The sequence below is a fragment of the Lycorma delicatula genome, chromosome 4, assembly GCF_047948215.1.
Source record: "Lycorma delicatula isolate Av1 chromosome 4, ASM4794821v1, whole genome shotgun sequence".
Taxonomy (NCBI): domain Eukaryota; kingdom Metazoa; phylum Arthropoda; class Insecta; order Hemiptera; family Fulgoridae; genus Lycorma; species Lycorma delicatula.
In genome coordinates this window covers 147,260,267-147,273,508 of record NC_134458.1, presented here as the reverse complement: position 1 = coordinate 147,273,508, position 13,242 = coordinate 147,260,267, and the positions used below count along the sequence as shown (strand labels likewise).

The following is a 13,242-nucleotide window of genomic DNA, read 5'->3' as shown; positions in this document are numbered from 1 at the left end:
TAGTTTTCACTTACTCCAAATCATTACACTGGTATTTAAGTCAGGGTGATATGGTGGCAACCGTAGATCTGTGTTACCTTAATTTTGGAAAATTTCATGTATTAGAAATTTCTTTTGATTTTCTTTGTAATTTTATATCATATTATTCAGTCTTCGTCATAGCAGGTAATTCGTTAATCAGTTAAAAAGTTTGGTCGAACAACGATGTTTGACTAAACATTTTTATCATATCGCTTTTTAAAGAGTTAGAAATTGGCTGCTTTTGTTGCAGAACTTTGCCATAAGATGCGTTATCTAGTATAATGACCGACCGAGTTTTCCTGACTATTCCGATTCCGGTATTGCTTTGTAAAAAGAAATTGCAAACATTGAATACAATTTCCCTCGCGTGACTGTGAATTACTGTACCTTTTCCTCCTAACTTGGACATTCAAAAGAAAATATAACTGTATTGAAATATTAGAAATTTACGTGACTGAATTTGTGACAGTCTTAAATCAAAGAAACACAAAAAATAGTAAAAATAAATCATTAACAACTATTCACCTCATTAAGTAAAATATACACCGTAATAAATGTTTCTATAATAACCACTTCTAGAACTTAATTACAAGCGATGTGTGACATAAGATTCTTCACAGCGCAATGATTAGAGTAAATTAAAAATAAGTAAATGAAATGCGTAGAATTGTGTGTTGTTTTCAACTATTCATAAATAGCACATTAGTCATTTATGATTCTACTTTTAGATCACAACAATATATAATTTAGAATAAAACTCAACAATTACAATATGCTACAGCAAGTTTAAAGACATATAAAAAATGACAATGTTTTTAGTTTGCTTATAACAGAGGCTAATGCATGCAAAATGCTATTCCATAGGTTTTCAGTCCTTGCGCCAACATATGTGCCGATACATCTACCACTGCACTGTTACTGTATTTAAGACGCGAACTTGTTGCACCTGCCTGGGCTACTTGACTAAAAAACATAATATTAAAAAAAATTGATTTTTCCAATACTTTCCAATACCCTTATCATAGAACGGAGCCGCCTGTGTTTTCAGCCATGTTTCTTTGCTGGTCTGCAGCTCGATGTCTGTGCCAAAATGTTGTCCTCCTAGTCAGCGTTTCATGTGAGCAAAGATGTGAAAATCGGATGGAGCAAAGTTCGGGCTGTATGGTGGGTGATCAAACACTTCCCAACGAAAACGCTGCAGGAGCTTCTTTGTTACAGCTTCAGTGTGCGGCCGAGCATTGTCATGGAGAAAGACAATGCCTGATGACAACATTCCTCTCCGCTTATTCTGAATTGCCCTTCGTAGACGTTGAAGAGTCACGCAGTACGAGGCTGCAGTGATGGTCGTGCCACGTTCCATGAATTCCACAAAGAGAACTCGATTCCGATCCCAGAACACAGTAGCCATACAGTTTCTGTTGGAGAAGGTTCGCTTGAACTAATTTTGGTTTACTGGGAGAATGAGAATGCATCCACTGTTTGGACTTTAATTTTGTTTCTTCAGTTTCGAAATGGACCTATGTCTCGTCCCCTGTGACAATTTTGTTCAAAAAATCTTATTCATTGTGGTAGCGCCGGAGAAACGTTAGGGAGGCGTCCATTCTCATTGTTTTGTGATGGTCGGACAGCATCTTGGGAACCCATCTCGCCCACAGTTTGCGGTACTGAAGTCTCTTATTCACAATGGTGTAGAGAGCTGAAACTAACCACTCAATACAGAAATTGTGAACAGACGATTTTCTCGAATTGCCTAATCCACTCGCTCCCTTCCCTGACCGCCTACATCATGAACATCTGTACGTCCTGCTGTAAAGTTCCTGCACCATTGTCGCACTTTGCTGTTACTAATTGAAGTTTCACCGTTCGCATTACTTATTCGTCGATGAATTTCAGCTGCACCCTCAGCCTGAAGAAATCGAATTACCGCACGCACTTCACACTTGGCGGGAGATGCTATTGTTGTAGACATGTTTACGTGCTAGCTGCGTGTTCAAAACTAAACGAAGTGACGCGGCGTGATTGAAGGCCATACTAGAGACGCTGCGTACCCACCGGGTTGGTCTAGTGGTGAACGCGTCTTCCCAAATCAGCTGATTTGGAAGTCGAGAGTTCCAGCGTTCAAGTCCTAGTAAAGCCAGCTATCTTTACACGGACTTGAATACTAGATCGTGCATACCGGTGTTCTTCGGTGGTTGGGTTTCAATTAACCACACATCTCAGGTATGGTCGAACTAAGAATGTACAAGACTACACTTCATTCACACTCATACATATCATCCTCATTCATCCCCTGAAGTATTATCTAAACGGTAGTTACCGGAGGTTAAACGGGAAAAAGAAAAGAGAGACGCTGCGTAACACATATGCGCAAAGGTTCATCCGATTTTTGCGCGGGTTTTTATTTCGCGACCGATCGGACCTTGAAAAAAATAACCCTTGCATTACATGTTTTCAAAGCTATTTAGATACCAATCTGTCATGTTGCATGCCTCTACGTGCGTGCTTATGATAGGCGATTTATTTTTATGTTTGAACCATGTTTTGTCTTATAAAGCATTTTCAAAGTCCCACAGTTCATCAGCAATGAATACCTTTAGGCAGATCACAAAAATATGGTTTTCTGCCCTAAGGCAGGTAGGTAGGTCCCTTGCACTATTTCCATCTCCATTCTTTTCTACTTCCAGCTAAACGCTTTAGTTCTGTGGTGTTTTGTACATTTCTATTTTACTATTGTGTAGGCTTTTTTTTGTTTTTATTATGTGTATAAAAAATTTGTGTTAGGGAAATATACATTTTTATATAATAGAAAACGTAATATATAGTCTCTGAAATATACTCCTAGTGAAGTATTTTAATGCTGGGGAAATCCTGAAAATAGTCATTAAAGTAGAAATGCTAAAGAATTTAATTCAACTATATGTAAGCACAAAATAATGCTGTTCTCTTTAAATAGGGTTTTTTCTATTTTCTGTAGTTATTTTAAATTAATTTTTTTTGAATGGGTTTTTTATAAGGTGGGTTCTTTAGCATGTTTAGTTTAGTGTTTAGTTTAGATGTTTGGTTTAGTAGTAGTCGGAAGCATTATTCCTTCCATGATTATAAAGTAATTATCTCTTTGTGACCAGTAGTGAATTTTGGCAAGTTATTTTTTTATTAGACTAGTTTTAATTCAAGATTTTTTTTTATTATAACTGTAAAATAGCTATTAAATCTTGAATTACAGTTCATTAAAAATTTCTCACTTAATGATGTTGCTTTAGTTTGTGTACGTGTACAAGTTCATGTTTGTTAGTTTAAATAACTAACCTTCCCTGCTAACCCTGCTTCCTAAATTTATTTAGGAAGCCTCAGAGTTAATATACAATTTAACATTATGATTAAATACAAAAATATTAATTTAATTAAATGAAATAACTTTCTAATTAATTATTTTGTTATAAGTTAATATTACTTAATAAACTAGTTTTGAAATGATTGATTGAATTTTAAATCTGTTATTTTTTATTTTAATATAATGCAGTAAATTAGTGTGTGATTTATTTAACAACTTTCACTTTTGTGTATGTATTTTCCATCGTATTTCTCTCTCTTCCGTTATTGTGTTTACTGGGTATATAGAAATAAAAACGATTTTCTCCTGATCTACATTTCTAGGGTAGTTTTTTACTATTATTCAATATTAAATGATTTTACTGTATTTAATTTAATAATTTCTGATGCATAATTCAACAAAAGAATATAGTGTCAATAAATTTACTGTATTCTGTAGACTGTAAGTCAGTACTATTCGTAAAAACTGTTTTAAATATTTGTTTATTATTCATCAATTTGTTCTGGGTTTTATTCAGAGGGTGTTGTGCAAGCAACATCATGTGCATTTATGTAATATGTTTATTCCCAGATTCATTGTGAAAAATGTTGTATTGTCTTATTATAGAAAAAGATGAACCATTTTGTATCATAAGAATAAAATGAACTTTAGAATCCATTTCTAATTTAAGGTATGAAATGTCTTTGCCAAAGTTTTACTGAAAATTGAATCTGACACTATTTGGTCGTGAGCTCTACTCATTGCGCTTTATTTTTAAAGCAATGAATGATCAACTAAAAAAAATATATCTAAAGAAATTTCAATTACTATATGAACAATCGTTGAGCAGTTTTTCTTGTAAGGGTTGGCATACCTGTGGGACTGAAGGTCAACTACTAATTTGTTGATATTGTTAGCCTTTGCTTGGCACTTACTGTTACTCACCAGTCATTTACATGTGAGTTATAAAGTTTTAAAGTAAATAAGATTATCAACATTGTTGCTAAAAATTTCAGGGATTGTACAATTTTTTTGACTTTTCAAAATATAAACCTTAAATGGGTTAAGGTTGCACTTTTATAAATATACATTTATAAGAAAAGTGCATAAATGGCATGAAATAATTTAGATCAGAAGAATAAATGTTCATAACAAACAAAGTGTGTGGCACTTGATCGATTGATCGTCTTGAAGTGGGTTGATGAAATCAAAATAAAATTCAGAGTTTTCCTTCTTATGGATGTTTTTTCTTAAGAAGAAATTCTGCTACAACAGATGACTGATTAAGGGTGTTCTGTTAAAATAGGATATTTTAAATAAGTTAAAATAGGATATTTTCAGTTTCCTACCAGTCAATCTGGATTTAGGTTCAAGAAGTTCCATCTGTTTAGAAATTTAAAGAAATTTGTGGGTGGCAAGTGATTTACAAGTGGCAGTTAACTGTTAAAAACTAGCAAGCATAGGTTAGACAGACTGGTAAAAAAAGTATGATTGGAATGTTTTGGATTGGTTATGACAAATGCTTAAATATGTAGTAAACGTATTTGTAATGAAAGTATTAATTGGAATATTTTATCATTACAAATTTTTAAATAAAAAAATATACAGGTCTTTTATTTTCAGTGTAGCAATCGCAGAAAAATTATTAAAATTTATTCTATAGATCATTAGTAAATATTTACAAAATGGTTTAGCATAATTATATATTAATTATGCGGTAAAGGTAACTACAAAAATGTTAGTAAAGACTAATAATATTCTGATATTCTAATAAAAGATTCTGATATAATAATCAATAAAAATTTCTTTTTCTGAAAGCAAAGTAGTTGTATAAATTGGTATGAAATTGTTGTATTAATGATCAATTAAGTTACTTGTTGACATGGATGTCAAGTTATGGAGTTATATAAACCAATGCTGCGTCTTATTAGCGAGTAGTTAAAAATAAAACAATTCCACAACATTTTTTGTGTTTATTTTGTTGCTGGCAGTTGACCATTAAAAATATACCATTGTTTTCTAGATTTTTTGAAGTCATTAAAATTAGTTTTTTTTTCATTTTTATAATATTATTGTATTATAAATGTTATTTATTCTTATGATTTAAAGTGGTAGTGGATATATTTTTAAGCATCAATATATGCCACTTTTTTTTTAATAATAATTTAAAAAAAGAAAACTTTGTTTCATTAGTTCAAATAAATTACTTGGTCAAATAATATCCATAGAACCGTAAGATTATTTTTTTGTGCCGATTGTTTTAAATAATTTTACGTTTTGCTTCACTGATATTTAGTGTATATATGTATATACTTAATATTTATATACGACGTCTGTTCAGAAAATAACTGAACATTTTTAATTACGCGCCAACAGAGATATTTAGGGACTTGCGGTTAGCAACATTATGGTGCGCTTAACCTCCTCTGTTACATTGTCTTGGATTGTTGATATCTCATTTAGTTTTTGTGTTATTGTTATTTGAGTGCAACATGTTAAGTATTAGTAGCAATTTTTGTAATGTCCGATTTTTTGACCTTTTGTCTCAATGTCGTGCCCGTAAACCCAGCTTTCATCTCTTGTTATGATACTTTGCATGAATGTTTCATCGTCATTGGCTTGTTCAAGAAGTGGACAAACGTCCACTTCTTGATGTTCTTCCTGCTGTTCGGTAATCAAACTAGGAACAAACTTTACTGCAACTCTGTGCATGTTCAGTCTTTCAGTCAAATAATGGTGAATAAATTAATCCAAACACAGTATAAAATAAAAAATGTTAAGTTAAACTTACTCAAATTTAATGGTTTGTGTCCTCCTTTGTTTTTGATTATGTGATTAATCCTCTTTGGCATAAATTCCACTAAGGTAGAACAGTGATTTTTGATTTCATCTTGAAACCAAACCTGTATCGCTGAACTAATAAGGTAAGTTTTTGTGCTACAATTCATTTTCCCTAGTGTTCTTTTTAGTGTGGCTCATAAATTTTCAATGGGATTCAGGTCGAGGAAGTTACCTGACCAGAGAGCACTCAAATTTTTTGGTTTTTGAACTCTTGCCTTTTTTTTTTTGACGTGTGACATGGTGCAAGGTCTTGTTGGAAAATGAGTTCTGGGTTCTTCTGTATAAGTGAGACTATTTTTTTTTTGCATAGGGTTAACGTATTGGTCTGATTTCATCATCATCCACAGACATAAGTTTTCCTGGCCCTTCATGTGCAAAACATCCCCAAAAGATATATTTGGCTGGGTGTTTGGGAGCTTGTTGCAGATGTGCTGGCGTTAGTAGTCTTCTCATCTGCTTACTTATGAATGTAGGCTACTCTCTCCTCTTGGACAAAGAAATGAGTCTCGGTCTGAAAAAATAACTTTTTTCCACATCTCATTAGTACATTCGTTATGTTACTTTGCCCATTGAAATCTTTTTGTCTTAATAACCTATGTCAGTAACTGCTTCTTTTTAGGTTTCCTGAGCAATCCTTCCCACTGCCAACAATCTTCTATGTACTGTCGTATCAGAAACATCAGTCCCACTGGCTCTCAAGGTCCCCTATTAAGGTCAATAACGACAATCTTGGATTAAGTTTGCTTTTTCTTGTTGGTGATCGTTCTTATGTAGGGGTGGTTTTCTTTTTCCGTCCAAATTTAACTTTTCTCTTTGGAGAAACGGAACCTGTTTCCCTAACCTTTTCACGATTTCATTTGCAGTACATAGTGTGTCACTTGTGTGTGTTGGGATAGAGCAACAATTTTAACTAGAAACGAATAACAAACTTGTAATAGAAACTCTTCAAGGTCACCAAAAACTAATTGACAATGAATTATAAAAGTAAAAACCACTAATTCTGTTTGTATATGAACTAACAACATAACCTGAAACACCAAATAGCAAGCAGTCTGCCACAGAATGAACATTTCTGACAATAGAACAAAAATTCCCTTTGTTCAGATTAATTTGTTCGCTACTGTATATATATATATATATATATATATATATATATATATATATATATACCCAAATTGAACAGATTACAATACTTTCCCTTCTACAGCTATAGTGCTATCTAGATGGGAAAGAAAAAAATATATATATATAGATAGTCATAACTGCCGAAATGAAACGACTAGCACTAGATAGGGAATCTAGGAGAGCTGCATCAAACCAGTCAAATGACTGAGACAATAAAAAGTCATAATTGATGTACTATTTATTTTCATTAATTAATTTCTTTAATTACATTATACTTAATGGTTTATTTAAAATTTTTAATGTGAAAAAGACATTTAGGAGTAAATGTGTTTATGCCCTACTATGTATATATATATTTTTGTTTACTTTCCCATCTAAATAGCGCTATAGCTGTAGAAGGGAAAGTATTGTAATCGGTCAGTTTGGGCATATGCGGTTTTCACCAAATCATGACATTTTGATACTCGAGGAACCCAAAAAAACAGGATGGAAATTTTCCGAATATTAATATTTGTATGTGTGGCCTCTAAATCACCTTATATCCAGAAGGACCGATTTTGATCAAACTTTGTCATATTATTTGTGTATTTGGAGCACTGATGCCATTAAATTTTTGAACTTAAAAGATCAAGGGGGTGAGGCTGTAGAGCAAGGTCACCCTTAGTATCTTAAGTTTTTGCTTAATTAAGTTCATATTTTTCTTAGGCACATTTGTTAACCATTAAAAAATTAAAATATTTACCAAAAAAGTTTAAAAAATCGCACCCACACCGCAAAAAATGCTGTTGCAGTTGTCTGCTATGTTGTGGTGTCACAGGTGAGCGGTAGAATTAAATAAATAAATAATATTTAAAGTATAAAAAAATAACTCTGGCCAGGTCTTGAAACTCGATCGTTTGGTTGACTTGGTACCTGGTGCGTTAAGCCTCGCAGTTACACCAGTCTGATGACCGTACAAACAAAATTTGTTCTATTTAACTTGTGAAATTACATACTGCAATGGGGCTTTAGCCATGTGACAGGAAATTCCTACAACTGTGTTGTCAGGATTCTTTAATACATCCAACTTGTCTATTGTAGGGAAATTAAATTTGCTTGAAATTTGAACTACTTGGATAGATTTGATTCATGAGTTTTTGTTACTTTGGAATCACTTAGTTCTGCCAATTTCTCGTTTTAATTAAGTATTCTTATAAGTCTCTAAAAAACTTGGAGCTTGTGATTTTACTGTATTATATTTGGAACTTATTTCTGAATAATTGAGCATTTTATTTTATCGCATTATGGTATGCATTACTGTGACATAGGTTTAGATTAATACCATTGAATTGAATTGGTGGTGTTTTTGGCTGAAATTTAAATATTTTAAAATTCATTTAGATTCAGTTAGATTTTTATCTGTTTTAAGGTTTTTATTGTTACTTTTGATTTTTGGATGGAGCCTTTAAATTGTCAATGCATCCTTGGCCTCTGGGGGGGAGAGCAACTAATTTAGGGATTTTTTTCAGCGATTAACTGAAGTAAATCATAAATTTTGGCCTCCTGATATCCCCCCCAAAAAAAATGAATCAAGTTTAAAAACTTAAGGAGATGAACAAAGTTTTTTAAGTTTTTTCATTTTTATTTTTTTTTTTAGTAGTTGTGATGCTCCTGTGATTCTAGAGAATTCATCATCAGCAGTAATCTGTTTTTCCATTTCATAATAAATATTCTATTTATTCTTTTTGTGACTGACACTTTTTAGTAACATTTTACTGCAGTATAAAATTATAGTGATTTTTTTGTGGAATTAGACTGTTTGTTAGAATTAATAGCTAGTTTTGAAATTTAAGCTGTTATCCATTCTTTAATAGTTCTTTAATGAGGATGATATGTATATGTATGAGTGTAAAAGAAGTGTAGTCTTGTACATTCTCAGTTCGACCATTGCTGAGATGTGTGGCTAATTGAAACCCAACCACCAAAAAAGAACACCTGTATCCACAATCTAATATTCAAATCCGTGTAAAAATAACTGGCTTTAATAGGATTTGAACGCTGGAACTCTCGACTTCCAAATCAGCTGATCTGGGAAGACGCGTTCAGCACTAGACCAACCCGGTGGGTAGTGAATAGTTACTGCCTGTACTTTACTTTTTTCTCTGTCAGTAATATGTCACAATGTTCCATCCGGTCTTAGTTCTTTAATTCATACTGATTAGTTAGTGAATTGCATGTTATTAATATGAAAATTAGCTTTCTTAAGATCTCGATATTTTATGTGTTTTTATTATGGTATACATTAACTAGATTACTTGATTAGGTTGTAAAAGTGTTAAATTTATTTTAATATTTTTTATTGTATTATAATTTGTTGGAAACTTATACAAATTGGGGGATAATAGTTGAAGAATGTCTGCTGAAAAAAGGTAGTGGATCTCACCAATACTTCATCAAGGTCTGAGTGTAAGCATTTACAACATATGCTTTATGTTAACACTCTGCCTCTTTTATTCATATAAATAGATGTTGAAATCTGTTTGAAAGGCAATTCAACAGTGGTTTAGGTATAGTCTAACATACCTAGACCACTGGCCTCCGTGGCACGAGTGGTAGCGTCTCTGCTTTTCACCCGGTGGTCCTGGGTTTGAATTCCGGTCAGGCATGGGATTCTCACACATGGTAAAAATCATTCATCTCATCCTCTGAAGCAGTAATTTAACTGTGGACACCCGGAAGTTAAACATACCTAGACCATTAACAAACTTATAAAAAATATTTTTGTGATAAGTCGTACATAAAAAAATATTGGGGTTTCTCAACCTTATTTGAAGGTACAGTTTAATAGTTAATAGTGTTTTTAAATTTGCATTTATTGTATTCTATAACTTAATATCTTAACTGTGCAATAACAATTAAAAAATAAAATTTAGTGTGAATGGGGCGGATTGAAATATGTTTTATTTCTTTTAAATTGATTTATTTAGTCGAGGTTGATTTTATTGATTTCCCTAATTATTCTTTTGTTAATTATGCAATTTCATCTCGACTCAATATCGATTTAATTATTTTATTTAACTGTGTGTACTTATCAAATAACTAGATTTGATATAATTTACTTCACTGATATGTTTCTGTGTTCCTAGGACACCATTAAGACAACACAATCTTTATTATATACACTCTAATCTTATACTATCAATTATACTGTTTTTCATTATTATTCAGAATTTTAAGATTGCACAGTAAAGTTGTTGAAATAATCCTTGTTTTTTCCAACCTCTGATTTCTGTCAAGACTGAATTTTTCACCTGCTACAAAATTTATTTTTCATGAAAAAATGAATAAATAAAAACAGGAAGCAGTTGTAATTAGGAATTAAAAATATAGATAAATTGCTTTTTATCTTATATTTTTGGTTTAACCAATAGGATATATGATTTTTTCTGGTTTGTTTAATTTTGTTTTAAAATTTTTCTGTTTATTATAAAAATATTGTTAGTTGAATGAATTAAGATCGTAAGTTCTGATTTTATACATATATGCTTTCACCAAATGTGAATGTGAATAAATAAATATTGAAATATGCTTCAAAAAACTAAATATGAGCAACTTTTTAAATTACTTTTAAATCTAACTTGACTTACTGCATTGAAAAAAAATTCACTGCATTAACTTCATAATTAGTTGTATTTTATCATTTTTCTTTAATGTTTCTATCTTGAAACCTTTATTAAAAATAAGTGGGAAAATTTGCTTAGTACATAACCTTTTTGTTTGCCCTTTGTTTTTACAATTTATTGTACTGCAATATATGTATTTTTGTTTGTACATCAATTCCTTAATAAACTGAATTTATTGTGGAATTTCAACCTATACAGGTTATTTTAATGTAGTTTTGTTTTATTAATAAGTGTACATTTTTATCATTTACATAAAATATTTTTATCATTTACATAAAATATTTTTATATTACTTTTTTTTTAATATTCATCAATTTTCATAACTTTTGCGGTGATACTCCCAGCCCTTGATGGAGGTTCAATTATACACAATATAAGTAAATTCAGTGGAAAAGTTCTGATAAAACAGTTAAATAACATATCACTGTGGGTTCAGTTTTTATGACTTGAGCTTTGTGGTCATCTTAGTTCAACTTTGATTAATTCCTTACATAATTAGATACTTCTAAATAAGCAAAATCTGTCTAGGAATTGCCTACAAGCAAAAACTGTATTTGTGTTTGTGCACAGTAAATTTGTGAAATTTAAGAAATTACAGTGATGCAGAATATTGCAATGTAATTGTTATTATGAGCTCAGCTTACACATAAAGATTATCATAACAAATCATTACCTATATAAAGAATGATTTAAAAGCTATTAATATTCTTATTTACCTTGAACAAAGTAGTCCAGATGTCTGCAACTTGTATATGCTTTATTACATTTTTTCCTTAACACAGTGTATTTATGTTTAATTGCTTTCCACTTGTACACCTTACGCTTTCTTTCTTTAATCTAATCTTTCTTTATAAAGTATTTTCAAACTGTTATCTTTAAGCTTATTAACTTTGTATTTAAGTTGTTATGCGTACATGTAAAATTGATTAACTATAAAAATTATTCAGATAAATGTTTTTATCAAGTAAATTTTTTTTATGACTGTAGACTTATGATAAAGTAATGCATCAAGTACCTTTTTGAAATGTGTTCAATGAAGTTATTAGTTTTATGTTGATGTCTTATTTATACATCAGTAATACAGTTACTTTATGAAATATTGTAATTTATATTATTTAGTATTTATTATAATTTTATGTTTTGTTCATAAAAAAAATGGATTTCAATTTTAAAAATAAGTATATGACTGAAGAGGATAAAGCTAATGCTTATTTACTTAGCTTTTGGAAAATGGTCAGACAGTTTTTTTACTTTATTTTTTATTTATTAAAATGTTTTTAGAATAATTATTTATGTAGTCTTTTACTTATTGCATTTGTAATAAGTAAAATAACATTGGAATTAAATCTGTGGATACTTTTCTACTGGTAAAAGTGTATTTTTCAGTGGTGGATGTTAAATGTTTTCTTCTTATATGAGAGATAGGCAGTTTAAGGGCAACAGTTATATTTTAATGTTAACAGTTCCTTAATATTGTCTCCTGGCCACCATTTTGTTGTGATGTTAAACATATCTTTGCCTAGCAAACGAGGAATATAACGAGCTACATATTTGACATTGCGTGCTGCTCCCCATGGGATGAATTAACAAAGATACAATAGATATCTGGAGAAATTTTATAATATTTTATAATGTTAACAGTTCCTTAATATTGTCTCCTGGCCACCATTTTGTTGTGATGTTAAACATATCTTTGCCTAGCAAACGAGGAATATAACGAGCTACATATTTGACATTGCGTGCTGCTCCCCATGGGATGAATTAACAAAGATACAATAGATATCTGGAGAAATTTTATAATATTTTATACAATCAATCAATTCATTGAAACAATGAAATATAGTTTTTAAAACATAGCACATCATTTTTAAATATTAGGTGAATGCCCTTTGTAGTCTTGCAAATAAGGAAACGCATGTTTCCTTATTAAGGATATGAATTACACCTTATATGTTTTATTGATTTCAAATTTATTCAACCTATATAAAGGAAACTGCATGTACCATTGTTTAACTGTGGTATCATTAAAAACAGGTTTATGAAACATGAACATAATTGCTTAATATTGGGATATTCCATTTTAATTCAACAAAGTTTCAAAAGTTTTATTATATCACAATTTTTTATTTTAATGATATTTGGTGTATGATAACTACCCACCTTGTAGTGGCCAAAAAATATTTTTTTTTTGTATTTTTAAAAAACCTTTCTTAGTAATAGACTATTTTCTAACTAGCCAACAGGTAAAAACAGTCATTTTCGTCTTTTTTTCAATGAGGTCGA

The 13,242-nt window shown here is 30.9% G+C and overlaps 1 protein-coding gene across 3 annotated transcripts in view; it reads left to right on the top strand.

Moving 5' to 3' along the window:
* LOC142323935 (huntingtin-interacting protein 1-like) overlaps positions 1–13,242 on the top strand; it is a 127,991-nt gene that overhangs the window by 14,147 nt on the left and 100,602 nt on the right. The window contains exon 1 of one of the 3 annotated variants that reach the window (XM_075364319.1): positions 12,022–12,192. The exons of the other annotated variants lie outside the window; for them this stretch is intronic. Within the exon in view, the coding sequence (XP_075220434.1) occupies positions 12,115–12,192 (78 nt within the window). The 5' untranslated portion in view covers positions 12,022–12,114. Of the gene's footprint in view, positions 1–12,021; positions 12,193–13,242 lie in introns of those variants that run through there. 3 annotated transcript variants of the gene reach the window in all.